At 33.7% G+C, this 26,649-nt stretch overlaps 1 protein-coding gene and 1 pseudogene across 2 annotated transcripts; one reads left to right on the top strand and one right to left on the bottom strand.

The window, feature by feature from the left end:
- Positions 1-9,280: 9,280 nt before the first annotated feature.
- LOC147404465 (serine/threonine-protein kinase Nek2-like) lies at positions 9,281-23,049 on the top strand. Of its 2 annotated transcripts, XM_086440444.1 has the most exons (16): positions 9,281-9,508; positions 13,334-13,397; positions 14,876-15,001; positions 15,105-15,171; positions 15,985-16,050; positions 18,564-18,610; positions 18,723-18,768; positions 18,905-18,985; positions 19,090-19,132; positions 19,258-19,307; positions 19,401-19,482; positions 19,571-19,620; positions 20,324-20,397; positions 20,733-20,784; positions 20,972-21,433; positions 22,011-23,049. In XM_086440444.1, the coding sequence occupies exons 3-16, from the start codon at positions 14,916-14,918 to the stop codon at positions 22,662-22,664; spliced, it is 1,860 nt and encodes a 619-aa protein (XP_086296570.1). In that variant the 5' UTR covers positions 9,281-9,508; positions 13,334-13,397; positions 14,876-14,915; the 3' UTR covers positions 22,665-23,049. The 2 variants fall into 2 exon arrangements, with proteins under 2 accessions (XP_086296570.1, XP_086296569.1); XM_086440443.1 differs by lacking the exon at positions 13,334-13,397.
- Positions 13,169-13,721, bottom strand: LOC147404466 (uncharacterized; annotated as a pseudogene).
- Positions 23,050-26,649: the final 3,600 nt, after the last annotated feature.

The following is a 26,649-nucleotide window of genomic DNA, read 5'->3' as shown; positions in this document are numbered from 1 at the left end:
CTAACCCATATATATATATATATATATATATATATATATATATATATGTATAGGAGAGGATTATTGGATGTTTTCAATAATAAAAATTTGTTTTTATTTCTTTTGTTTCGTGTTTTTCCAGTAGGGTAAGGTAGTGTGGTTGTTTCTTTTGAGAATAAACATGGAACCCATTTGATTAGTTCAAGTGCCTATTGTAAATAGGTTGTACTAGTTAGCAAAATAAAACACCTTACAGGTTGTACTAGTTGGGAAAAGACATGTCTCTACCCAATTTTTCTTTAAACTATTGGATTTAATAGGTGTCTCTTGAGAAAGAAACCATTGGTTTATTAGATGTCTCTTGAGAAAAGGCATTTCTTGACTGAAGTGTTCTTTGAGTGTCTTTTTAAACCATCACTTGTTTTTTTTGTTTGACACTTGAAAAATCCAGAAAATAATAATTTAATATTTTATTTTAAAGAACATCATCAGTATTAGAAAAGTGTGATTTGACTGTAATCGGATGGTACACAATCCATATCACAATATTCGTTCAATCAAAGAGCTTTATAGCATCCTCAAGGCAATCTCTCTACACCCTTTGTGCATTTGAGATTAAGATCTAAAGGGGAGAATTATTGTATAAAAGATATCGTTTTTCAAACCTCAGAATCCAAATTTTTTCTACACATTTTTTTCTCCTTCCATAAGAAATTTCCAACACATGTCATATTATCTGTTGTTTTTCTCAGACATCATCAGAAGGACTTCTTCATGTCAATGTTGACAATTGGATTCATCAATAAACATTAGTAATCTTCAACAAACATGACTTTTGATTTCAAATTGAGTCATGGCATCAATGACATTAATATATGTGACTAATTACACGTTCCTCGTTTAAAAGAACATGCGATTGCGGGAAGGCATTAAGTATTACATTATGTAGTATTGTATTGAGGTGTACATTGATCCATGAAATAATTATCTTAATATAGTTATAATTAGATAACCACCAAGGGTTAGTTGAGATGGTAAGGACGACTGGGTTTGCTCCCTAAGTTACACCTTTGAATCTCTATACGCACCTCCACAAAAAAATGTGGCTATTTACATGCGGTCACGTGACAAGGTAAGATGGTGCGTGCGGCCCACTAAGTAAAAAACAAAAATAATTATAATTAGATCATGTACTTATGACATATTATATCACAATGTATAAAGATATACTGAACTATAATTACATTCTAGTTAGGTTAGTTATGTAACTACACGTAATTAATTTTCTATGTAATTAAAATTTGACATGAATCCAAGAATTTCACATTATCTCAAACACCACTATCTCTATTATTTTAGTTGCATTTGAAGTCTAACACAAATTCCATTTTTCAATGATTTGTACAACACCAAATGCCATCGTTTGACGGCATCTAGTGTTGTAAAAAGAGTTACAGCAAATAATTGTCCCTTGATCTCAATTATATTTTAATTTTTTGATAGTTATGAGTGTGGAGGCATGGTTTTTTTAATTATAAGACTGTAGTATTACCACACACAAACTCTACCACTTCATGGAGGTGCCTTTTGTCAATGACCTTTTTTTGTTGTTGAAGAATATAAAGAATAACAAATTAACGTTTGTTCATTCATTCATTCATTCATTCATTCTTATCTATTTTTTTAAATGTTTTAAAGTTTTGGTGTAGAGACTTAGCAATCCCCTCAACCATAGTAATTTTCAATGTTTTGATAGTCTCAACCTTAGATTGAATTACATAATAAATAGAAGGTGAAGAGGAAGAATTAGAAAAAGTTGCAATGATTAATGCCCATAGGTTGTGAGTTTGATGCTTTGTACGAGCATTAATTCCTCAGGGCCCACCCCTACTTACCTAGTGAGTGTGATGTGCATACTTTGCATGTCCCCTGTGACTAGTCCTTGGACAAGACCATGGTCTAAGGATTGGGCGAAGCCTAGATACAGGCAAGGTCTTCTATGTACAGGGATACCTGGTTATAATAAAAAAAAAGAAAAAAGAAAAGGAAATAAGAATCTTTAAAGAACAATTCACGATGGAAGGGTAATGGAGTATTCAATGACCCAAAAAAAGTTTAGCTAATTAGTGTCAACATCTTAGCCTTATTATTTGGATAGGCACCATGAACCATATTTGACCATTTAAAATTCTAACCATCAATTATATCTTCAATCAATGATAAAGTAACTTGATTTGATGGAGTTGATTGATCTAATTCTTTGCATTATGATTTTCATTCCTGTTTATTTTAGAGTAGTTTTAATTCAGTTTCCCTTAATATTTTGAAATCGTGATTGATTATTTTAAGTCAAAAAAAAAAAAAAAAAATCTTTGGATCAACATTGTCTCTATGGATCGATCCTCTTGGTTGTCAAGATTTTTATATATTTTTGTTATTTTATTTCTATTGATAGTCTGGACCAAACAGTTGGGGTGCATATAGAAGCTCTCAAAATTAATGGAAAAGATTTCTACTTGAAACACAACATCTTCTTCTATTATTTTGAGAATAATGATGAATGCACGTTGTTTTTAAATGGCACTCAGTGTTTCATAATATAGGATGATCCTAAGAAAGAAAATCCCACAAGGCATACATTTATTTATTTTTCAAATTATCCACTCACTATGATAATTTTGCTTCAAGTTGCTTCTAAATGCACCCCAACTGTTTGGTTCATATTATCAATAGAAATAAAAGAACAAAAATATATAAAAATCTTGGCAAACAAGGGGTCAATCCACAGAGACAATGTTGATCAAACAATTTTTTTTTGATTTAAAACAATCAATCACGGTTTTCAAAATATTAAGAGAAACTGAATTAAAATTACTCTAAAATAAACAGGAATGGAAATCACAATGCAAAAAATTAGATCAATCAAATCCACCAAATCAAGTTACCTTATCAATTTATTTGTTTATTTTTTATCTCAATCCAATTAACAAAGCTAATGTTATTGGATCGAAGATGATATCTATTAATTCAAATAATAATCATAAATCCTGTGATGATATTTAATATGACGAAATCAAAGGTAAAACATTGAATCTCTAACAAAACATAGTTTAACTTGATCTTATCCAATATTAAATTATCATAATCATGAGAATAAATATTAAATTCAATGGTCACTACTTAAGAAATTGATATCACAATAAAACATTAAAGCATGATTAAAACAAATAATTATCTAAGATGATCTTGTTTGGGTTTCATTGACCTCTCTAACGGAGGTTTTGCCACAGATCAGAGCAAAAATAATAAAAACAAAATAAAAATAAAAGAGAAGAGAATAAGGAAGAAAGTAATGATCTTTATTAATCTTAAATTGAATCTCGCAGAGTACTCTTTCTATTTACAAAGCTTCAACAAAAAGTAAACCTAAAAAGTAGAAAACTATGGAAGAACTATGAGAAGAGAGATATTAGATGATTCCCCTAAGCTCTTGTCTAGTCTCTTTTTTATAGAGGTTAGATTAGGGTTCCTCTTGAATTCAAAATACTTCCGTACTTTACAAGGACTTAAAAACCTAATTTGTTACGATACAAATCCTGCCGCCTCAATAGTACACGAATATCGAGGAATATCTTATTGACTTCATCGAGTTGCAGTGCTTGTGGGCCCAATGCATCTGGATTTTAGTCAATAATCTTATCTTGGGTCCAAGATTGCAATGTACTTCTTTATTCGTCCTGGTTTATCCTTTTTGATCTCGCGATTTTAACCTATTACACGTAAATAACCATAATTACTCCGAAAATTCACAATTTATTAAAAAATAATAATAATTATGGACTATCAACGTATTATATTTATTTATGGGATTTTATGTATTATTTACCCTTAAAATATCTGTAAATAAGATTCTGGAAACAAGTCTCTAGGCCTTGATCACCAACTTTTATTTATTACATCCCAATTTCTTAAAGCATTTATCACACCCCCAATTAAAGATTAAAACACACCCTTCAAACATTATCAAGCTTTGGCTCAAATTATAATCTCAACATTGTAAAACATAATAACACTCGTTCAAACCATTTTAGTAGTTGTTTACAATTATGATTAATCGCATATAAAATCTTAAACCCAAAAAGATAGAAATCTAGCCCCCCCCCCCCCCCCCCCCCCCCCTAAAAAAAAACAAGAATAGAAAGAAAGATATTGTCAAACCAACTTTGACTAACAGCACCCCAATTCATATGTATATCACCAAAGAATTAATAGGCATCTTGGGGCGCTGTTAGCGAAAGTTGGTGTGTGACAATAGCTCTAAAAAATAAGAGAGCTTCTATTGGAGTGCCAATAGTAACTCTCTTCATTTTGAATGGATTTTGTAAATCCAATTTGCTTTTGAGTATTGGAAATGGGAATCTCTGCTCAATCCGACCTATAAATAGCACTTGATGGAGATATTGTTCACTTCCCTATCAACAGGAATTTTAGGAAGAAAAAAAAAGGGTTTCTTTTGAAAGATAACACAATAAATATCCTCATCATCATCGAAGTCTTTAACAAAAATTGGAGTTGGCTAAACGAATTTCTTCCTCAATTAAATTTTGTCTAGAATCACAAATCCTTTTGGACACTATAGATAAGTAGAACCGAGGGTTGGTTCTTATCCTTTAGCCACCTAATATAATTGTGATCCATTAGGTCGTATTAGCACGAATTCCAACTTTTGCTGGTTTCCTTGACATATAACTTCCATTTTCATACATTTCGAGGTAACACATGTACAATTCATCCTATGTCTCAGAAGTCCAAACTTGTTATTAGTTTTAAGACAATTAAACCCATGGATTGTAGTTGGCGCGAGCCCGAACTAAGGGGTATGTCAAGTTGGTAGTTGGTAGGTAAAGGTCAGAAGTTCGCGAGAGGTTATACATCGGATCGCTATGATTATGCGATCAGTTTTTAGCCTCCACGCAGATCTCCTAGGTGGGTCTATAAATCTCAATGGCTTTGAAGGGAGAGCAACAAGACATGCCATGCCAAATTTTTTTAACTATGGCCAGGAGCCCCGGAGAAGGTCCCCCAAGTCAAATGTTTCGTAGGATCTTTACGAAAAAAATGAAAATAATGGTAGCTATGGCATCCACGATTACTAGGGGTGTCAATTGAGCCCGCTGACCCGCTAATGCGGACCAGCCTGCCAGCCAAAACAAGGGTTGGGCCTTCTGATTTGATTAACCCCACTACGGTAGGGTCAGACTCAATAATTTTCAGCACGTCAAATCTGGGTTGTGCTAGGGCCTACTAGTGCCTAACCTGGCCCGACCCGAGCCCATTATTATATATTTTAGAAACATTCACAAAATATTAATTAGATAAATATTTTTCTAATAAAAGTAAAATATCTTGTATAACTAGAATATAAATCTCATTTACAACTATCATATGTTAATAAGAGATTAATTGCAAATTAGATAAGATAATCTTGTAAAAAATACATTTCTTTCATTGAAAAATCAAGTCTGAACCCATTAGAGTTGGGGGAGGGCTTAGTCGACTTAGGCCTGATTAGGCTATAAAGCTTGTTTAGGTAGAGCCCGACCCAAACCCGTCCATTGACAGCCAAATCTTAAATGGTCTGATACTAATCATAGCCCAAATACTCAACCCAAGCCCAGAAAAATGCAATGTTCTAACCTCTTAGCTAAGCAGGCTCACATTCACCGAGGAAGAATAAGTTCTTTTGAAGGAAGCTATTAATCAGGAACAGATGGAACAATTTCTACGTCAGGAACAAAGAGGTATTGATATAAGGAAAATAAATAAATTAAATTAAATCAAATCAAATCACACTCCAAAACCTTTCAATTCTCAAATGAGAATAGAAAGAATCATACTTTCACACAATATCTTTATTGAATTACATGTAATGATCAATGATCGAGTTGGATCAAATAAAAGATGCCCATGTCAAGATCCGATTGTAAATATTGTGGATGATATTTTTCGTTGGATACCAAAAGGCAACACGTGGCACCTAGGGATTTGAGTTTGGTGTGGAGATCCAAGGATAAGCTTGGTGGCTCGGTTGGATAAATTAAGGATTAAATCAAAGTGGTTACAATTTTAGTGACGAAAATCCCAAAAGAGAAGAAATGTATGAGGATCGGATACATTCTTAAATCACTAATGAAGATCTACCTTCTAAATTGGATAAGGGTCAAATTGGTAAAAATTTAAAGGGATCATAAGGTTTCATCTCTATAAATAAATGGTCAGAGATACAAAAAAGTATGAGTTCTCATCTCTCTAAATTTTTTACATTATTTTTGCACTAAACTTTTGACTTAGATGTCGGAGAGGTGTTATTGTAAGCACACCCAAGAGAATAAGGAGAGGAAATCGCTAGACATTGTTACAAATTTCAAAGTAGTGCAAGTTTTTGCATCTACAATCTCTATGGGACTAGGTTGAATGTTAATTTGCACATTGTGCTTTCCAATAAGAATACGTAACGATCCACCTTTGTTTTCATCTATGGTACTAAAATCTTCGATTTTGATAACAATACTCCATTTATTTTCATCTAGACCTTGTTATTATGTTACATGGTTAATTAACCACATCCACCTATTATATTCCTCTAGATCTTGGGCTTGTATTCTAATTACTAACATTTTATGAGATGTTGGCAGCCATCACAATCTTATTGTTTTATAAATTTTTCGAAAAACCTTTAAAAAAAATACATTTTTCTTTTGTTTTATAGGTAGGAGAATCCAATTGCTTCTTTTCGCTCTTCAATGACATCTTCATAAGTATAATAGTCTCAAAAGTCATCCACTCCCAAGAATAACGTGGGAGAATACTAAATTTTATTTAGTAATATATATTTTACTCTTTCTAATAATAATAGTTTGAAAAGTCCTATAAATTCTCCTTTTGAAAAAAAAAAAAAAAAAAAACTTCTATTGCCACACCAACATTTGCTTATGGGAATTGTTCCTAAGTCCTAAAGAAAGTCAAATATTGTGCCAAACATTTTTCAAAATATGAGTTAGAAGTTTTGGAATGGGCTCATTCCGAAACTTCTATTCCTAGTTTACAAGTTGAAGAATTGTGGACCGTCCAATATTTGTTAATCAATTTTGATGGGGTTAGAAGTTTCGAAATGAGCTCATCCTCATAAAAAATCAGTCAATTCTAAAACTTCTAACCCATGCATTGAAAAAAATGTTTGGCTCTCTTTGGAACCTCTGAACAACACCCTTTTCTTATAATATCTTAATTAACAAAATCGTTGTGACGACATCACTTTTTTTATTTAGCAACCACACACATTCTTTCTGTTACTTCTTCTCCAAAGAATCTAATACCAGTCTCTCTCTCTTAATCTATTTTACATTTGAATTTTGAAGAAACCATGAGAAAATTAAAGAAATATAAATATATCTTTATTCATAGTGGAATTTTTTTTTGTGGGGGCAATAATGATATATTTTTTTATCTACCACTAAAATCTGTCGCAATAGCTCACAAAATCATGGGCTTTGAAAATTATTGTAAGGGCAAGTGAATCCACGGTCTCTATCATTTATTGGGGGTGTCATAAGAATTGGAGTGCAGAAAGAAAAAAGTTGGTGAGGCAATAGAAAATTTCAAAAATAATTTATGATGCGCCTACTACACGACAGAGATCTGAAGTTGCCTAAAAGCAAGTGTGCGGACTGCGGAGCACTTCCCGCTCTTCTAACGCTTTTAATTATTCTTAAATCTTAAACAAACAAAAATTCAAATTAAAGAAATTAAAATTAGCATGTTTGGTAGCAACTTAAAGACGCAGTTCAACTTGACGACATATTTAACTTTTTAATCTTCCAAAAACACCCTTCATTAATGGCTTTATTTATGTATTTTACTTCTTAAATGACCAAGCTACCCTTATCATGTTCAATTATACTTTCACCAAGGAAAATGCTGGAATGACAGAAACAGAGACACAAATGTGAAAAAAAAAAAAAATGTAGTGACATGCACATAATCATAAATGCTTTTTACTCGTGTCTCGTGTAAAAACATCTACGGTAATGTACGTGACACCACACAGGGGCGGATTTACAGTGGGGGCAGTGGGGGCAATTGCCCCCACAAGAATTTCTAAAATCAATAGAGAGGTACTAATAATTTTTTAAAAAAATTTAACATTCTACTGCTTTTGCCCCCACCGAAGTTTTGAAAATTTTTCTATTTGTAATTTGCCCCCACAAATTTTTTTTAACATTCTACTACTTTGCTGCCCCCATAGAAAATCAGAAAATTTTTCTATTTGTAATTTGCCCCCACGAGAACAATAACCTGGCTCCGCCCCTGACACCACATCATTTTGTCACCTCTATGTCTCCGTTTGTGTCATCCCAACACAATTCTTTAATCAAATTTTTCATCAAAATCCATATATTTATGGGATCATTGACTCTTATTAGTAATGTTACAATGCTCCAAGAAATTTCAAGTCTGACTTTGAAGTAGGCAGGTTGCTTCAAAATTTGGAAGGAACTCTTATCGTTTCTAAAACATGTGGTATTTTGAATTTATTTCATGCCCTAACATTTCCATCAATATTTGAAATATTCCCTTCAAAATGCCACATGTAATCCAATGGAGAGGGTTCCTTCAAATTTGCATGTTTTAAAATGTTGACTTCAGTTTTGCTCAATGGTTAACGAGAAAAAGTAGATCAAAATTAGTGAGGATGATTGATACACTTAGACATGCATCTTAACATGTTGACAAACACCCATGTCACTCAAACAGGGAGCAATTGGACTCAATACAATGCCAACATGTATGAAATCGGATATGTGTTAGAATTCCTAAATATGATATTCATTTTTATTTCTTTTTATGTCGACATTTATATTGACTTGCGAATGCAAATCCCGATCGACAAAATAAAGAGCAATAAATCAAATTAAAATTGAAAAAAGATGGGAGCTGAGATTGAGACCATACAAGTATTTTTGTACCCACCTTTAGATTTTCTCCATCAGTACGAGATTTTGTTTAAGAGGTGCCATGTGATTGTCTAATGCATAGATGCTCACCATCACATATTTCCTCCTACCGCATAGGTGCTGAGTTGTCTTCAAAGTTGATAATGGTATTTTGTGGAATTTCATAAGGGCATTATCGTCATTTCATTGAAAGCTGGCTACGGTCGGTCTTCTATCAAACACAAAAGCAACGAAACTGTCAAATTACAGACAATTCTCACTGTTTCTCAGGTTCTACTTCTCTCCTTTTTACTGAAATCTCTCCCAAAAAGAAGAGAAAATCAAACTCAAAATAAAGCCAATTTGACCTCTCTCTCTCTCTCTCTCTCTCTCTCTCAATGAGAAATAAGAGAAGAAGAAGAAGAAGAGCCCATCTTCTATTTAGTTGCATCTCTGCAAATGTTGAGTTTCGCAGCATTTGTTCTTCGGCAGACCTGAAGAAGAGATCTTGTTGATCCAACTATCTTCTACTTCAGGTATGTTTTTAAGCTTTTTTTCAGTGATCTAAACCCAATTTTTTTCGTCAATTGTTTCTTTCCACTGACCTTGTAACTCCACTGAACTTGTAACTAATCTCCTCAAAAAAAAATTTCTCTAGAGTACTAGATGTGCATTTCGTGTTTGAAGGTCTATATCCATCTTTGATCTTTCAATTTCTACTAATTGATTTTTTATTTATTACTTATTTATTTTTTTAATATTTTTTGTTGATCTGTTTAAGCAGAGCTGCTTGATTTTGTTTTTTTGTTTTTTTGTTTTTTTTTCATTTTATATATATTATAAACTAATAAGAGAAATATGTGCTTTTAATCTAAGTCGTTCTTTTTTTCCTCTGTGTTAGCGTAGTGATGTGATTTTTGTAGAACTTTCCTCTGTGTTTGCGTGTTAATTTTTTTTATTTATTTAAGTCTCTTACGTTTCAAGAGGAATGTGTGCTTTTCAAGTTGAGAAATTTGTGATTTTTCGAGTTTTTTATGCATTTCTTCGCTCTGTTTTTGTTTTTTGGGAACATTTTTCTTAAATTTTTACTCAGAAATTTCTTACTTTTAGAAAATTTTCATTTCTTGAGGTTTTATTATGGTTGTTTGGAGCTTTTTATTATTTATTTATTGTTTTCTTCTTTTAGTTCTAAGTTTTCTTTGTTGTTTGAACATGTAGCCTCATTTATTTCTTTCAAATAACCAAAATGCTACGTTAGATTTGTGTGGTTTAGAGCAACTCCAACATGGATAGCCATCTACATACCCATTTATAGGTCACCAAGTGCTTATTGATAGACACTTTGGATAGGGATATTTATGAAAAAGTGATCAACTTTCGAGGAATTTACGATTCCGGCTCACTATTCATTTTAATTACCAAAACGTGAACAGAAACGAATTCAGAGGTTTTAAAGTGACTGTCACATGTTTAAAGTGACAATTCCGCAGGTTTAAAGTGACTAAATTGGAAAAAGTCTCTTTAAACCTGTGAAATAATCACTTTAAAACCTCCAATTCGTTATCATTCACATTTTGGTAATTAAAATGTGCAGTGAACCGGATTCGTAAATTCGTCAAATTAAGCTCATGAAATGGTAATTCACTTATTTGGATATTCATGAGGTATGCACTTCAACCGTACTACCCATAATGGCTATCTATAAATATTTTTTTAATTCAATTCAAATTTCAAATAAAATCCAAAAATAAAATTGGAAATCTTGCTCTTCAAAATTCAAAATCCCTCTCCACAATTTAAAATTGAATAAATTTTCAAATCCCGCTCTCAATCAGCAAAATTCAAATTCTCTCTTGCTAAAATGTAGAATCCATCTATAAATATGCTAATTTTCTCTCTCATTTTCACCCAGTCCAAGATTTTCTTTATATACTCAACTTCATTTTCTCTTTAAATAGCATTATGATGAATCATTATCCTAACATTTTATGAAATAGTCTCAAGTTTAAGCATAAATCTAATGACGACTTAGAGGTATAAACAAGGGTAGTTATAGAAGACGAGCAATTGGTTAGTCGAACAATGTGTTGTGGTGGTTCTGTTCTCGGCCACATTACCGTTTATTGTAATAGAGTTCAAGGCCATGAAAGACTTTATCACAATTATTTCACTGAAAATCTTGTATATCCCGACAATTTATTTTGGATGAGGTTTTCAATGAGTCATCTTTTTTAACAAACTTATCACACTTTATATTAATTTCAAACCAACATTGCATAATAGAGGTTTGAATATGCTCAGTTTCTCCATTCTCCTTAATGTAATCATAAATACAGCTCCAAAAGGAACCTTGGTGTTGTTTGTTCCCTATGATCGCATCTTTGCTCGTGTTGATCCATCCGAATACGAGGACAAGATCTTCAGCTCAGAAGAAGTTTCTAGCTCGTTGTGTTTTTATTGTTGTGGGTTCAACTTCAGCGGGTGAATTGTTGGTGAGGAGACTATTGAAAGAATCACCAATTTGATAATCCATTTTACATAGCAAATAAGAAGCAAATTAAAAATCTATTTGGTTTACAATTAGGATCAGACTCCTGAAATCTAATTCTATGTAGCATTTACAGTTATAGAAATCTATTAATGATTAAACACACTATTCAAATATTACAAAACTTTGGTTTAAGTTCTTATCTCAACATCACAAAACATCATTGCAATTGTTCAAACAATTTTAGTAATTGTTTACAATTAGGATTCAAATTGTAAAAGTTGAACCACTTATTCTGAACCATTGACTTAATTTTTTATTTTAATTGGGATGCAATATGTAAAAGTTGGGGTGCCAATAACAGTCACATGAGATGAATAGTAGGGGAACCTTCTTCTCTTCGTCCCCACTGAAACCCTAAAACCAGTTTGTTACCTTACAAAGAGAGAAAAGGAGGTATCTGATGAGACGTCATTAATGGAGGTTTGATGGTCGTGTGTTGGAATTACTCTTAAATGGAGGTTCAATTGCTTTCAAATGGAGGTTTGAGAAAATGTTTCTAGAGTTAGCAAAGAGCTTCCAACCATCGAGAAAGCTACCCCTACAGCCAACGTTCGAAGAGCTACTCTACATCAACGGTCTGATTTTGTTTCCCTAAAAAAAATGGGAGTTTGAGCGGAGCTACTCTGCCAATCTGAACCAACCATTGGGTAAAAACGCCTCAAAGAAAGTATATACAAATAAAAAAGGCAAGAAAGACATTCAAGACATGGTTGCATTAGTCGTTTTGGAGCAATATATGCAAAAGATGATGGAATTAAAACGTAGTAGAACCGAACAACAAGAAAGAGCATTAGCTCAACATAATAAACAATTAGAAATTATGGTTGACAGAGTTCAATTGGAGGCTCGTATGCATGAGGAGCGAATAATGCAAACTGACACTAGTACCATGGACCCGATCATCGCTCAATTTCCTACCACTCTCAAGATAGAGATTTTAATTTTTAGTAAATGTGTAGTTTTTTGTATTTCGAGAATTAAGTAGGTGTTTTTAATAAAAGAGATTAATTTTTAGTGAAAATGTAAATTTCAAATTTATAATACTTAAAAATTCAAATTATTACAACTTTCCTGTTATTGGAAAATAACAGGAAAAATACTAATTTCCTATTCTTCGCCGTGTCGTTGACACAAATGCTCGATAGATCCGATTGTAATTGAGAATGTGTTCTTCTGTCTTTGATGCAACAATGAGTTTCAATCAAGTATACCAATTGACATGTATGTGCATGCATTACTAATACAGGCGGATTTTCATCAAACTCATAATCACCAATATCACTTTCATCCTCAATGATTATGTTGTGCATTATTATGCATGTTTTCATAATATCTATAAGCGTTCTTTCATCCTAAATAGTGTTGGTCCACGACCAATAGTAAAATGTGCTTAGAGAACCTCAAATGCCCATTTTATATCTTTCTTTGCTGACACTTGATCTGTTGCAAAATGTTGTTCCTTCAAATCTTATAGACATGAAATTGTTTTTACAGATGTTGACCATGTTGGATGGATACCATCAACTAGATAATATCTTATCGTGTAGTCATACCCATTAATCATATAATTGATGGGAAATACGCATCCTTTAGGAAGGTCAACAAATATATGAGATCAATCTAGCATGTTGTTGTCATTAAGCGATCATGGTTGTCCAAATAATGCATGACATATCAAAAGATCCTGTGAAGTCATGACTTTTAGAATTATTGTTGGTTCATGGATGTGACTATTATAAATTTTTTGTCAAACTATTGAAAAATTCTTCCACTTCTAATTCATATAATCAATACTCCCCCAACATCGTAGGAAAACCACGTTGTTCGTCAACCACTAGCAATCGAGCGATATCATTAGTCTTTGGTAACCTCAGGTATTCATCACTAAATATTACATTAACAACTTTTACAATTCTTCTCAGACTTTCAATGGTTGTGCTTTCTCCGATCTACATGTACTCGTCCATAGAATTTGTCCGTGCTTCATAAGCAAGTTTCTTGAATGCAACTGTTATCTTGTGAAGGAAAGACAGACTGAGAACTCCAAGGACATCACTTCTTTAGACGAAGTATGAATTGTAAGCTTCCACCGCAGTTTGAATTCCGTAAAACAAAGGATGACTCATTCGAAACCTCTTCCGAAATAGATGGTTAAGATATACGGGATTTTCAGCGAAATAATCACGATAGTCTTTCATAGCCTTAAACTCTATTATGATGAATGGTAATATGGCCGGGAGACTACGACGGCATGTTGTTCGGCTAGCAATTGCTCGTTTTCTATGACTACCCTTGCTAACACCTTTAAATTGTCATCAGATTCATCCTCAAACTTGAGGCTATCTCCTAAAATGTCAAGATAACAATCTATCATAATGTTATTTAGCAAGAAAATAAAGTTTGAGTATAAAGAGAAGATCAACTAAGGCTAGGTAAAAACATAGGAAATTAGCATATTTATAAATGGACTCTAAATTTTGGCGAGAGGGAATTTGAATTTTGAATTTTGGCAAGAGAGAATTTCAATTTAAAATTTTTTCCGATTGGGAGCGAGATTTGAAAATTTATTTCAATTTTGGGGAGAGGAAATTTGAATTTTCAATTTTAAATCTTGCTAGTTGAGAACAAAATTTGAATATATATTTGAATTTTGGCAAGAGGGATTTTAAATTTCGGAGAGCAAGATTTCCAATCTAGATTTTATTTGAATTTTGAGTTGAATTAAAATATTTATAGATAGTCATTTTGGGTAGCTCAATTGGATATCCATAAGCACTTGGTGGCCCATAAATGGGTATGGAGACGGTTATCCCCATTGGAGTTGCTCTTGCAAGAAAGATTCTTGTTTTGATTTTTTTACTATTTCAAATAAAGATGAAATAGCACAATGTGCCAGAAAAACTTGTAATTTACGGTTATTATTGAGTATGCTTTAGGAAAAATGAGCACTTTTAATATGAGAATCTGGTCATTCTTCATTTGTTTGATGGATTCACTAGTCAATCCTTTAAAAGGCAAACCAATTGTCAAGTTGGATTCATAGAGTTGCATTTGTGGTTCTTCGAGAGATTTGAGTTTGAAACTCTTGCTCTTTCACTGCAAAATTTGTAGATTTTCATTGTTTTTTTCTCAGGTGAAGGATTTTTTTAGTAAATATTAATTTTGTAGAAAATTTGTAATTTTTGTAGCTTTTCTTTTTTCCTAAGATAATTTGGCAAATATTCTAGAAATTTAATGATAAGTTGTGCATTTTTTTTTGGTAGTAAAATGCAATTTGTTTCTTGTTTTGGTGCACTTTGTCACTCTTGAGTTTAAATTGTGATTTTACATTGATTTTCTATTTGGATTGAAGCTCTTTTGAAGGTTTTGAAGGAGAAATAATCAAACCTAAAATGGAGCAGTATGAGGTACTAGAGCAAATTGGGAAAGGAGCTTTTGGCTCTGCCCTTCTTGTAAGGCATAAGCATGAAAAGAAGAAGTAAGGATGAACCTTATAACCTGAGATTTTTCATTGATGTTTAGTATCCATTTTCTTGTTTTCAGTTTTCCAACATTGCCCCTTCTTTATTCTCTTTTATAAGATATGTCTTGAAGAAGATTCGACTCGCCCGTCAGACCGATCGATGCCGTAGGTCTGCTCACCAGGAGGTCAGTTTTCTACATAATATAGTTTTGCATTTTATTTCCTTTCCTTTTGTAAAACCAAATCAGTCGAAAATTTTATGGTCATTGTATGTGTATTTTCATTCTTAATTTAACCTTTGTGCGAAATTTTCGTGGATGAAAAGTTTGAAATTGAGAGATTCATATAGTAGAACCCCAAGGGGTTGGCCTAGTAGCAAGCCGAGCCTTGATGAGCTTCTCAGGAAGGGTAGGTTAAGTGTTCGAAACCCCACGAAGCTATGAATTCCTAGGGGCCACCCTCCAGGGTCCAGTTGACCCTCGACTCAACCAGTTGCATGTAGGACTTTCCGAGGGGGTGGTGCGTGTGACCATGGGATTAGTCTTACCCGAAGGGTGGGGATACCCACAATAAGCAAAAAAAGAAGAAAATAGAAATAAGAAGAAGAGAGAGATTCATATGGTAGCAAATAAATAAGCACCACAAAAAAGAAGAAAATAGGTTTGTTATGTGATTGTTTGTGAACTTGAAAATGCTCATTTATACATGTCGGCAACATTGTTGGCCATAATACTAAGCAGTACCTTAGAAATTTGACAGATGCGTAGGCCAGGTTGTTGTGACCTATGGTTCTTAAGTATTTGAAAAATGAATGTTGAAGGAGATGTACATGAACAAATGAATTTTTTTAAATTTAGGCTTCCATGATTTGATGTTTCCATGGACAGGATGTAATTGGCTGATGATATTTCAGATATCTAAGAAACTTGCTGCATAATTTGTGTCTAAATGAAACAATTCTAGGCTTCAAGATGCTGACTCATTTCCTGATTGCATAGATGGAGCTAATTTCTAAAGTGAGAAATCCATTTATTGTGGAGTACAAAGATTCTTGGGTGGAGAAGGTAAGTGTTCTTTGTAATATCATTTTAACGAGGTTTCTGATTTTGTTAATTATTTGAATAGTTTCTGTCTTCCACCTTTTTATACTGCTAAACCTTCACAGCCAGACAAGCATCTAGTTTTTGTTCACAGATAGTGTTAATGAAGACCTTTACTTCCGCTTGAGCTGAAGGAATGACCTTTCCTTTGACTTAAGTTTGTCGTTTCCTTGAACTTTGCACATCTTTTTGTAGAGTACACTTAACGGCATTTCACCAAGGCTATTTTGCAAATCCATTGTGTTCATTGCTGTTTTTTCTTTATATGCCCTAGTGAATTTATGTCATTGTTTGTACATGGTTGATGTCTTCCCTGCCATCTAAGTCAATAAATATTACATCAAGTTCGTCATTTCCATATAAACTATGTAATAGAACTTTAAGTAAACCATTGGAAGTCCATTGCATGTAAAGAAGATTGTAATTTCTGGTCTTGGAAACATATGTCATATCACTACTAGAACAACAAATTGTAATAATGTTGTTAATGCTATCATAGCCTTATAGGTAATGTTTTGTGTTCTTGAAAGGGAAATGCCTTCAGATGATTTATTGAAGCTTTTCTTATAATTTTTTCTCAAACTTGCTGATGACAAGAGATTTGCAAAGCAGAAAATTCTCCATGCATCCGGTCTAAGATTTGATTCTATAATTGTATTTCACCAAGTATTCTTTGCAACACTGGAAAGATCTTCACTTGTGTTCTTCTCTTAGCAAAAATGCAGCATGGTAGACTCGGATTTGATGGAGTGCAGTTAGTAGGAAACCCATTCCCCTAACAAACACATGCACTCAATGTAGTTAAAGGCCAAATGTGCATTGGAGGCACAATATTTTTAACAATTATAAAATATAAACAATTGAAAAAATAATTATGAACACCTTAAAATTTCAAAATGTCGGAATGTAATGTAATCACGTGGGACATAATTATATTTAACCTTTATAAATCATTAAGTAGGTATGATCCACTTCTCATTAAGCAACAAGGCCATAAATGATCCAAAATTAAAATAAAATAAAAGTACAAAAAGCAAGTAAGCAACCATTTTTTTGGAAGTTAGTAAGCAACCATATTGGCATAAAGTCATCAAGTCATAATTCATGAAAATTGTAATTACAATTTAGAAGTCAGAATCCCATCTCTCAAGTCTCCTCCAGTGTGGAAATCAAGAGATCTCTTCAATTTGTCTCCTTGGGAATCCTTTATATATGAAGTTAAGAGAGAGATTACGGCAAAGGTAAAATCAAGGGTAAGTCGTATTATATCCTTATAGCACAATAGTCTTTATAAATAGTCATTAGGGGCATTATAACATGCTAGAACAAAGTACCTATAAAAAGGATTTTATAATATAAACTAAATGCACAGTACTTACATTAAAAAAGTCAAAAAAATAATTATCACTTATTGGGAGACTTAACTAAGTGCACCTTATGTGCCTTGCACCTTGAGCCAGGTGCACCAGGTGCACTGGTGCAACTGCACCTAAGGCACCAAATCAATGTACTAGAATTCCAATGAACATGCGGAACATAATTCAGCACATATACTTTTCTACTGTTGTAGATCGATTCACTAGTGCGCTCATAAGCATGCACATCATGTAGAATTAAAACTATTATAATTTTCAATTTAATAGATGATTCCAACAACAGATGCATACTTGGCCATCCGAGATCGTTAGGAGTGCAATCCATGATAGTTTTGGGTTTAATATCTATTTCTGACAATGGAGGAAAAATTATGTATGCTTCTTATTTGTACTCCTGCTTTTGGGGTTTATTGGGATATCATGTTGGCCGATATAACCATAAAATTTTTCTCCACACCTACGAGACCATATTCCCAAAGAATGCAATCTATTTCGATACTCCTAATCTCATGAAAGGCTGATTTGAAGTCAAAATATCTGAACTTTTCGTTTAAACCATTATTTTAATTCTACTTTTTACATAATAATGCTAGAATGGATTGATTTTTGGATACTATGGTCATCCTGCTGAGCATTATTCACTTTGCAGTTAGATCGTCTAACAAGATACCCATATGAGCTCCACAAGTGGGAGTACAAATAGGTAGTATGTACTAAGTACAGACCAACTCATGGATGAAGCCAACTATATTCTTCTTCAAGTGCTTAATCCAAGAGTGCTTATATCATTATAGAATTGTAGTCATAATATTATTGATTCATGTTGTACTCTGGGCATTTATTTTTTTTACATTGTTTGTGTGCTTTCTGCTTATTGTTATTCTTTAATGGTAGGCATGGTTATGCATGGCTTTATGTTGGTTGGATTTTTCACTTGACCATATTGATGGCTTCTACTCTCAAGGTTGCTATATTTGCATCATTATAGATGGTTGTTGCTATGTATGCATCATTTAAGGGTACTCATGATTATACTAAATGCATATGGCTTAGTGTTGGTTGGATTGTTCACTTGACAATATTGATGGCTTCTATTTTCAGGGTTGCTATGTATGCATCATTATTGGTTATTGTGAGGGTGGAGATATGTAAGTTCCCTTTCTTGCCGAAATAAATAATTTGAGAAATGATGATCAATCTGCTTGAGCGTAAGGCATTTTGTAATCTTCAGTTTGTGCTCCATTTTCTTCGGTTGTACAGGGCAGAAGCTATTAAAAAAAGCAGGAATGTTCATTTCCCTGAAGAGGTGATTACTTCTGAAACAAAGTGCATATCAGTTTTCCGATCTTATATATGTGTCCTCATACACTTTCACAAAGAAATTGTTGTTAGAACTTCAAATCTTCTATAATTGATACTTACATGTATATTAAATGTGACAGAAACTTTGCAAGTGGCTTGTTCAACTCCTCATGGCGCTTGACTACTTGCACATGAATCATATTCTTCATCGCGATGTCAAGGTCGGTGTATTTTCCTTTACTATTGTTAAGGTATCTGTTAAGAAGTTATTTATCTCAAATCCCTGAAGCTGTTGTTCACTGATAGTGTTCGTCATTTCCTTCAGTGTTCAAATATATTCTTGACAAAAGATCAAGACGTACGTCTAGGTGAGTCAATCTTATTTTGCAATGTTTCTCCATGAAAAAGGTTACAAGTTTGCTAAGCTGCCTTTCCAAGGTTAATATCCTAAAATTCCTATAAAAGTTGCTTAAATCGATGTTGTGGGCCACAGGTGATTTTGGACTTGCTAAAATATTGACTTCAGATGATCTTGCCTCTTCTGTGAGTGACTTAGCAGACACATTGGGTTTGTCTTCCTAGTTCTGCTTTTGCGGTGATTGTTTAATTAACAAGGGTTATTGGCTCATAATGCAGGTTGTGGGAACTCCTAGTTATATGTGTCCTGAGCTTCTTGCCGATATTCCATATGGTTCTAAGTCGGATATCTGGTCTTTAGGTAAACTACTTGAAAATTTAAACCCACTTGATTGACGTTTTTAAACTCTTTAGCTGGATCTTAAATAAATTTTGATCTGTCTTTTCAGGATGCTGTATGTATGAGATGGCTGCTCACAAGCCCGCCTTTAAAGCCTTAGTAAGTTGTATAATCCTGTTTGGAAATTATGTCACATAGATACTATAAATTGCTGTGTAATTCCTGTGATGTGTCCCTGTACCATATGAAATTGGTAATACATTGAAAGATGGGATCATTTTTTTTTTTTTAACTTTTTCTTTGATAAGCTTTGGTTCAAAAACTATGTACCAGACCCAATAAGGATTTGATTGTTTGACAGATAAAAATATATTGGAAGAATACATAAGTTCATTAAAGTATGGTATCACTAGAAAGGTCCATTGAATTATTGATTTCTGTACTTGGACGTGAAACGGGTTTGTTAAACATGGAGCAAGGTTTAATGCTTAGAAATCAATTGAATGGGTCATGCTATACTACCATGGGACATTTATACCCTTGGAGTCGGTCCCAATTAAACACTGCATGCAAATGAAGCCCTAGTGCACAATTTAAAGAAATTTAATTGAGAACTATCTACAGTCACAACCACCTAAAGAATTGCATGCTAACTTTATCTTTTGACTATTTCATGATTTTTTGAACACCATTATATGTTTTGAGTATACTTTACTATATATTATTATATTATTGGGGCCAACTTGGTTTTTATCCATGCATCTTCACTGTTTTTCGGTACATCTCAATGATTTACACTGGGTATCTGTTCGGTGGTTCAAACAACTGACAAAACTTCGCATAATCTCTGCTTTCTGATCAGGACATGCAAACGCTCATCAACAAAATAAACAAGTCTATAGTGGCACCACTTCCAACAATGTATTCTGGTGCATTGTAAGTCCTTGTTCTTTTTCTCATATGTTATAGCATGCAGTTATTCTCCAATGAAATTCATTCCTATATGTACACTCACCTTCTATATCAGTGAAGCCTACACTATTCTATGTAAAACAAGTTTGCAACTTATTAAAGTGTCCTAGCACCTCCTATCCATTGGTGTATGCACCAATCATGAGATTTGTTTTTAGATTTTGGAAAGACCTTTTTGAAAGGTACGTGTTGGTGTGTTATAATATTAGATGGTGTCTGCAATTAGATTTTATTAATTCATAATCATTACTTTCTTTGAATGGATTAGCTCTGATCGATTTTCTTTTTTCTGTTATCAGTCGTGGACTTGTTAAAAGCCTGTTGCGGAAAAATCCAGAACTTCGGCCTAGTGTATGTGCTATCCTGATTTTATGTACATTAGTCAGACATGCATCTGATATGCATTATGTTTAGATGAGATAGACATAAATTTAAAGCATTCATGTGATGTTAGATTTCTTATGTCACTTATATTTCATTCCCATATATATATCTATTAATATACTTCCACTTCTAACTGTATCCACCATTATGCCAGGCTGCAGATCTGCTCGGGCACCCACACCTTCAGCCTTATGTTCTTAAAGTACATCTAAAATGTAATAGCCCTAGTCGTAAGACTTTACGAGTGAACTGGCCTGAATCCAATTACACAAGGAAGACTAAATTCCCAGAATCAGAAGCTGTTCATCTCTACACAGACAGAGAGAGAAGGCGATCATTCAGCAATGACAGGATCTTGAATCCAAGTATATCTGGAGCTGAGCAAGACTTTCGCTGCTCTACTCGAAGGCTCCAAGAGTTCCCCAGTTACGTGAATCAAAAGTTAGCAGAATTATCAATTGGCAGCACCCATAAAGAGATAGGCATTGATAAATCGGTAACTCAGAAGACAAAGTTTCCCAAGACACCGAGATTGACTCCAGCAAAAGGATCTGCAACACCTAGGAGACTGACAGAACCATCAAAAACAGCCTACATTGGTTCAAAACGTGACTCGGTAAGCCTATTCAAGGGGTATACCATAAAAAAATAATCAAGTGGCTTTTCATCAAGGCAAAACTTGTCTTTGCAACATAATATGATGAATGCGAGTACTAATGGTTTGTTTCTTTTGGTTGATTAATAATGTTAGGTCAGCTAGTGTCGACCTCCATAATAGGAGTAAATTGACCAATTTGAGCTTCATTAGGAAAATTTTAACAAGGAAACCTGTCGCTTTCAAAGACAATTATTCTTCCATTCCTGTACTATACATACGACATAGTGCTGGATTGGTGTCAACCACTGGACTATTCAAACCTAGATTTCTCATTCATCATAAACAATATGATTTTACCATTTTCTTTTGCAATTTGGATGGGGAAAAGTGGTGTAGGTTCAATCCCATTCAACTGATCAGATTAAATTATGACATATAATAACAGTATGTCGATTCTATAGTGTATTTTTCAGTTCCAATCTCAGTTTGTGCAAATATTATCCTGGGAGTCTCTCAAGGTTCCGACTTATAATGGTCAAGGTCGGTTTCTTATTAAAAAAAAAAACTGATATAATGGAATGTTTTCTATACGCAGCTTCCAGCCCCACAAACTCCTGTAAGTAAATCAGTCCGGCCGACTCGCAGAGCCTCTCTACCATTGCCGACTCCTGCAACAGCTGCAAAATCTCTTCGCAGACCCAACATCAATCTTCTTCGGCGAATGAACTCACCGGATGTCTCTGTAAATGCTCCTAGAATTGACAGGATAGCTGAATTCCCATTGGCCTCATTTGAGGATCCCATTTTTCCCATTCATAGAACTTCATCAGTATCTGCACAGGACTCTCCCATCACATCACCAAACTGTGGGGAGTGCTCAATCACAAAAGACAAGTGTACAGTCCAGATTCACAATAGAGCCTATGCCAGGCCAAGCTTCACTGATGCTTGGCATGGGATTCGATTTCACACAGATCGGGAGGATGGAAGTGACTGCTCTGATCGGAATCCAACAACAGTTGGGGCACTCAATTTGAGGCAGCGGCGCTTTGACACATCATCATACCAGCAACGGGCTGAGGCCTTAGAAGGGTTGCTAGAGTTTAGTGCAAAGCTGCTACGACAAGAGAGATTTGAAGAACTTGGAGTACTATTAAAACCATTTGGGCTTGAGAAGGTTTCTCCGAGGGAGACTGCAATCTGGTTGACGAAGAGCTTTAAGGAGACTACAGTGAAGCAGGAAGACTAAGTAGGTATTTGGACTGTGGCACCGAAGAAGCTCTCTTCAGAGTGTTTCAATACGGGCTTCCAGCTCACCTAATCCAGAAGCCCTTTGCTATCCAAACGGGCTATAAGACTATGGAATGCCGGACGTAGTTCCCTTTGTTTCATAATTTAAAGTCAGTTTTCCTATGTGTCCATCTCCTGATTATATAGCTTGGAAATCTTAAATTGGGACTGGCTTTTAGTGTTTTTTTTTATTTTTTTATAACTCGTCTCAATTTTTATCTTTAGTGATGAGAGGGGTTTCTAGGTTTTGAACAGAGTAAAGGAGAGGAATGTAGAAGTTTTCTTGGAATCGTGTTTTGGGCATTTGAGTTTCATTTTGCCAAGAAAAACAAGTAGTTTGGACACCTTCATTTCAAAAGCTCCTTGGAGTTTTTGAGTTATCTAAATCTGTAGGGGCACATCATGCATGCTTTTGCTGATTGCTAATCGCTTCTTTTGCTCATCCCAGATTATCTACAAATTAAATATTCTTTTGTTTTGTTTTTTAACTAGATATTAGTTATGTATGTAGTGAAAAATCAATATTTCAGTAAAATATTGGTTGAGTGTTGCAATTAGAAGACAATATAATAGGGTAGTGTCATGAGATGAATTTTTTAAAAAATATTATTGTAATTACAAAATTAATCCAAAAAAAACCTTAAAAAGTGGAAGAATCTTTAATCATTAAAAACATGAGTCATGCTGGGGTGACATGGGGATTTACTGTGATTCTCACATTTCTGATGTGGAGGTGTGCATGTAACTGTAGATGCTTTTTACTTGTATCTCAAGGAAATGCATCTATGGCTATCTCTTGAACGCAATGAGAATCGAAGTGAAAAACGAAGTCCCCACAAAGATTTTCCTTAAAACATCGATGATTATTTAATTACTAAAAATAATAAGAATAATGATTTAGAACTGTTTTGTTGTAACTAATTGGAGCTGGTTAGTTGCCGAGTGATACTGATGATACTAGTCAAGCTCGATAAATAATATCCGGAAAAAAAAAATGCAACCAAACCATGGATATAGTACGAGTGAAAATATGCTAACAATGGCCCATAATGGGGGCCATGATTGGATTATTTAATATATTATATTTTAATTAAATATGCTTAGTTTTTTCATAAAAGAATTATATTTTGCATGAGAATAAATGGTGAAGTAAATCAAAAGAAACATATTCCAAAATTGATATTTGAGTTCAATATATATAAAGCTTTGGAGGCGTTCCACATTCCCACTCCAGCTCAGCAATCTGGTCACTAAGAACACATTCTTGTGTTGTGTATTTTGGTTGTGCCCTTAGAACGCATTGTGCAAGCCTTGGAATTGGTGTCTGAATCTGCATCTTGAATGCCTTATTCAGTCGGTAACTGCAACGCTTTATATATATATATATTTTTTTATAAATGTAAAAAAAAATTATTAAAAGAAAGAAAAGGAGGTTGAGGAGGCCCCATACTAGGGGAAGAGAAGAAAAAAAAACAAACAAACAAAATAAAAGGCGTAACCACCCCTCCCCCCCGCCCAAAATAAAAAAAAAAATCTAAACTATCACACAAGGAATCCCATCTGAAAAAGATGTCTTGCAATGGAACTCTTAACAAAATCCTTGCTTAACTTCGACTAAAATGCAGAAGGCTCAAAATCTCTATAATCAGCGCTTTACATTTGTTTGAACGTCGTGGAATGCAGTGTCAACCTATTTCATGCACATACAAGATGTGATGTGCGAGTGCCAATCCATGAGTCCCGCACCGGAGATCCTAGGCTAAAATAAATCAGATTGGGAACTCATAATTATTTGGCCCATCAGTCTTCTCAAAGCCAGACTTGGCTTTGGATCAAATTGAATGAAAGAGCAATTTCCGTTCATGTGACCCTAAATTTTTGGTGAGAAATTCTGTCGATGACAATGATATTATTTTCAAATCAAAATAAATAAAAATGAAACTGGCAAGCATAGATCAGTAAGATGTCACTCTTTTCAAACCATCGAAAAGAACATGATCGAATGTTTTATTATCATCTAAATTAGAGAGTTTTGGCAAAGGTCGTCTATCTCCTATACAATGTTACAACGTTTTAATGTTCTTGAGGTGCATTTGAGGTGTTCTGGGTTCTTAAGGCGAAGGGCCATTTTATTTTTAAAATGGCCATTTTATATATATATATTTTAAAAAACCTGTAATGAAGCAATATCTTTATGGGATCACCATAATATGCTCCTTCATTTTTCAAACTTTCGAAATGATTTAGCTAATCTTCTTATTTTTCTTGTCCCTTCAATAGATAAGCTTTCATCTCATGTTTAACGTCTGCGAATGCATTTAAGCATGGAGCAACATTTTTTCTAGTGCACACAAGCTGTCTTTGAGTCACTTCATCCATCTTTATTATATTAGAACAATACATACATTCTAAATAAATATACAACTTCTCCAAAATGTTATTTGATCCATCGACTTCAACCTATGCTTTCAAGTGGGGCTCTTCAATTAACTCCACCTCTACCCACTTGTTAACCATTTCTTTTAGCCATTAAGAAGAACAAACACAAAACAAGAGAAAAATATGAGAATTATATTTAATTTTCCAAAAATTTAAAGAAAATATATAAAATAACCACATACCTTAAATACCAAGTAAAGTTTAGGTTTGATGATCCTATTTGACATAAATCTTCGTGAGAAACTCATAAGAAATAAGAGAATTCAACTCGGATGAATATTGGGAGCACATTGAAGAAATCTTTGTTTAAGGAGAAAATATGATTTAAGAGATTTTTTTTTGTGGAGATTTCTATCTAAATCTTTTGTTTCTTGACCTTAAAACACCCCAGCTTAAAAAAGTTTTAGTAAATAAATAACACGAGAAAAGGTAGATAAGTAAGACAAAATAACAAAAGCAGAACAAAAAATTGGAGGTTGGATTTGATTTTTTGAAGTCAAGATCAAGGCTCAGCTTCGATAAGCCTCAAGACTTTTAAGTGGTGCACGTATACAACCCTGTCCTTAGTGCGCGTATACTTCTGTTAAGCGTGTTGATTGCATTTCCAAGATCTCATCCAAACCAACACCTAAATATTATAACCTGCTCCCTAATTGTAGGAAATCTGTGTAGAAAATACTTTATTCAAAGATGGTGACGGTGCAAATACAGTCTGTGCTTTTAACCCACTCAAGTCGAAGAGGTTGGTAATACCCAGAATAGGCATGTTGGATACGATGTAACATGTGCCAACGGATGTACATATAGTCTGCATAGGATTATTGGATCCATAGGAATTCCTTTTGATCAAGGAGGAATGGATTTGAATATATTATCAAAATGGTTAACTCCGTCTATAAACCTTTTACATCCAAATTCTAACAATTCCGTGGATTGGTATGAATTTCTGACAAATGCAATTTTTTCAGTCAGTATAGCCTACTTCGGAATACTTATAGCATCCCTTTTATATAGGCCTGTTTATGCGCCTTTCCACAATTTGGCCTTAAGAAATGCATTTGCAGATTATTGAATCATTTATTTCTCTTGAAATCTGTTCAATTCTTATTTCTACACGTCTTTTTTTTTTGGGTCTTCAAAAAAATCTTGCTCCATCCACTTGTTGACTACTTTTTTTTTAAAACACATTTTAATTTTTTTATATGCCCAATAACAAATATTGTACTAATATATTGATAATTATTTCATCCAGGAAGTAACAATGATGTAACTGAAAGAAAAAAATTATTGGTGAAATTACAGAATTCATGGAAATCCTTCCAAATATAAGAAAATTTCAAATGCTAAAAAGATATTAAATATTAACTTCAATAAGAAATAGTTTCGATCAAGAACCCTTTTTTTTTTGTGCATAACTAGAGATTTTGAATAGAACCATAACAAGGTTGAGGAGGAACACTACAATCTATCTATGTGCATGAAATTAATGAAAGTATAATTGAAAT

The sequence above is a fragment of the Akebia trifoliata genome, chromosome 4, assembly GCF_017979445.1.
Source record: "Akebia trifoliata isolate Shusen 1 chromosome 4, ASM1797944v1, whole genome shotgun sequence".
Lineage (NCBI taxonomy): Eukaryota > Viridiplantae > Streptophyta > Magnoliopsida > Ranunculales > Lardizabalaceae > Akebia > Akebia trifoliata.
The sequence above is the reverse complement of the archived record's forward strand: the minus strand, read 5'-3'. Positions and strand labels throughout refer to the sequence as shown.

Bases quoted from the DNA above. Each gene is read 5' to 3' on its own strand.
- LOC147404465 (XM_086440443.1), top strand. From the start codon at position 14,916: ATGGAGCAGTATGAGGTACTAGAGCAAATTGGGAAAGGAGCTTTTGGC. The intron at 19,621-20,323 runs GTAAGTTGTATA...CTTTCTGATCAG, and splicing joins AGCCCGCCTTTAAAGCCTTA to GACATGCAAACGCTCATCAA. The intron at 21,434-22,010 runs GTAAGCCTATTC...TTCTATACGCAG, and splicing joins TTGGTTCAAAACGTGACTCG to CTTCCAGCCCCACAAACTCC.